The 2500-nt window shown below is 51.4% G+C and overlaps 1 protein-coding gene across 1 annotated transcript in view; it reads left to right on the forward strand.

Moving 5' to 3' along the window:
- Positions 1-2500, forward strand: part of LOC311315268 (protein bicaudal D homolog 2-like) — a 55599-nt gene that overhangs the window by 46161 nt on the left and 6938 nt on the right. The window contains exon 9 of the mRNA XM_084445892.1: positions 823-974. Coding sequence (XP_084302018.1) covers positions 823-974 — 152 coding nt within the window. The remainder of the gene's footprint in view (positions 1-822; positions 975-2500) is intronic.

Genomic DNA, 2500 nt, shown 5'->3' on the forward strand with positions numbered 1-2500 from the left:
CTGTCTGTCTGTCTGTCTGTCTGACTGACTACCGCAGGTCAGTTATCTGTCCGTCGTTCTGTCTGACTACAGAAGGTCGGTTATCTGTATCTCATTCTGTCTGTCTGTCTGTCTGTCTGTTTGTCTGACTACAGCATGTCGGTTTTCTGTCTGTTATTCTGTCTGTCTGACTAGCAGGTCAGTTTTCGGTCTGTCATTCTGTCTGTCTGACTAGCAGGTCAGTCATCTGTCCGTCATTCTGTCTGTCTGAAAGACGATGGTCTGTGTATCTCTTTTTGATCTCGGTTTGACCCATTTATACAGTCTGTTTCTGTCTGGCATTTTGAAATGCCGTTCAGCTGTCCAAGCAATTGTACTGCAGCCAAGAGCCAAGACACATGCTGGTCTAGGGACAGCTGCCCCATTGGTTAGCAGCTCTGCGTGTGTGTGTGTGTGTGTGTGTGTGCGCGCGCGTGTGTGTGTGTGTGTGTGTGTGCGCATGCGTGTGTGTTTGTGTGTCACAGTGTGTTAGAGAGTGATCAAAGCCATTTGATGCGCACACACTCCCAGGACGTGTGTGTGTGTGTTTTCAGTTGCTGGTATCAACTCTTTGAAGATTTTTAAGACCATGGGAGTGTGGTTTCTCAGAATCCGGGGTTCCCCTAAAACAATATCACACCCCTAGTCGTAAAAACCAGCTCAAGGGTCTGGCCACAGGTCACCTGACTGTAAAATCAACTGACCTATATTTTTGAGAATCTGGGGCCCATACTGGGGAAATACACCCCCCTAGTCCATGATAGATTGGTCTGACCCATTGTCTTCCCCCACACCCCCCCACAGACGGCTGAGGTGGCGCTGGCCAACCTGAAGAGCAAGTACGACAACGAGAAGGCCATGGTGACGGAGACCATGATGAAGCTGAGGAATGAGCTCAAGGCGCTGAAGGAGGACGCCGCCACCTTCTCCTCTCTCCGGGCCATGTTCGCCACACGGTAAGGACGCGCCGCCACCACCGCCGCCGCCGTCCGAACGCTCGCCAACTTCGAACGTGCGACCAGAAACGAACGCCTCCACCTCTGTTTGTGCGCGAGCGGCCGGAGTGACAGGCGGACGACGTGTGGTTCTGTTTCCTCACCTGCCCGGCCCACCCAGTGCACCCTGGGACACCGTCAGGAGGGACGACATTAGCACTAGAGACTCTGCGCCATCTGCCATGTAGACCTGGCTGTTAAAACACCATAACAAGACCACACATACAGCGGTACACACACACACACACACACACACACACACACACACACACAATAACAACAACAAAGTATGGAGATCTGTGTTTACCACCACAATCATGAGGTAATCCATATTTACAATATGGTGGCTATATATCCATGGCATAATGTGAGGCAGGTTTATGTTAATAAGACACTTGTTTTTCTGTGTCAATCTGGGCCAGAGGAGGATGACTCTTATGATCTTATGATCTCTGTAATCTGAGTATCATTAACAGACTGTGTAACAGACTCTAAACTGTGTTATTGAGCATCGACTCCACGGCCTATCAGATGTGAGGCTGTGACAGAGGCCCTGACCTGTCTGCTAAGCCTCCTGGTGTTCCTATAAGAAGCAGGCCAAAGGCTCGCTCGTTAATCCCCACCTCGACCTACTGGGCTCTGGATTACAGCACCCACCACACACTCAGCAGTCCTGGGGGGCCACAGTGTTTGTTTCTGTCTGTGTGTGTGTGTGTGTGTGTGTGTGTGTGTGTGTGTGTGTGTGTCTACTAAACTGTGTGTGTGTGTGTGTGAGAGAGAGAGAGATAGATAGATAGAGAGAGAGAAAGGCAGAGGGAAGAGAGGAGGAGTGACAGCAGGCCAGGAGAATGGAGAGAGAGAGAGAAAGAGAGAGAGAGGGAGAGAGAGAGAGAGAGAGAGAACCTTAACTTTGTGCGTATTCATGCGACAATCTAGCGACTGTACAGTGGATACGTATGGATGTGTATGTAGATGCGTGATCGCATTTACATACACATGCAGCTCGGTGACGTGGTCCAGATGGCTCTGTTGAGACGCTCCCTCTCCGGCTTTAAAACTCCTCCACTTACAGCAAAGCTCACACTGGACAGAGGAGACGAGGAGGGAGAGAGGGAGGGAGAGAGAGAGAGAGAGAGAGAGAGAGAGAGAGAGAGAGAGAGAGAAAAGGAGAGATACAGAGAGGGAGGGCTGCAGAGAATGAGGAATGAAAACTCAGCAACCCTCATCTTAACCATGAAGTAACATAATATCTACACCCCCTCATCCATTGGCTGCAGTGGAACTCGATGCTCTACCTGCAGTAGCCGATCGATTAGCCACGGATGAGGGGTAAACTCGCCCTCCGCCAAACGGCTGAGTCTGTGCTTTCGGGAGGGGGGTGGCAGGTGGGGGATTGGTGCAGTGCAGCGGGCGCCAGGTGGGACGGACGATGCGGGTGTCAAGGGGAATCAGTCGGCGCTACGGGCGGCCATTTTGAAAACAACTGA

This window comes from Borostomias antarcticus, assembly GCF_949987555.1.
Source record: "Borostomias antarcticus genome assembly, chromosome: 11".
Classification (NCBI taxonomy): Eukaryota; Metazoa; Chordata; class Actinopteri; order Stomiiformes; family Stomiidae; genus Borostomias; species Borostomias antarcticus.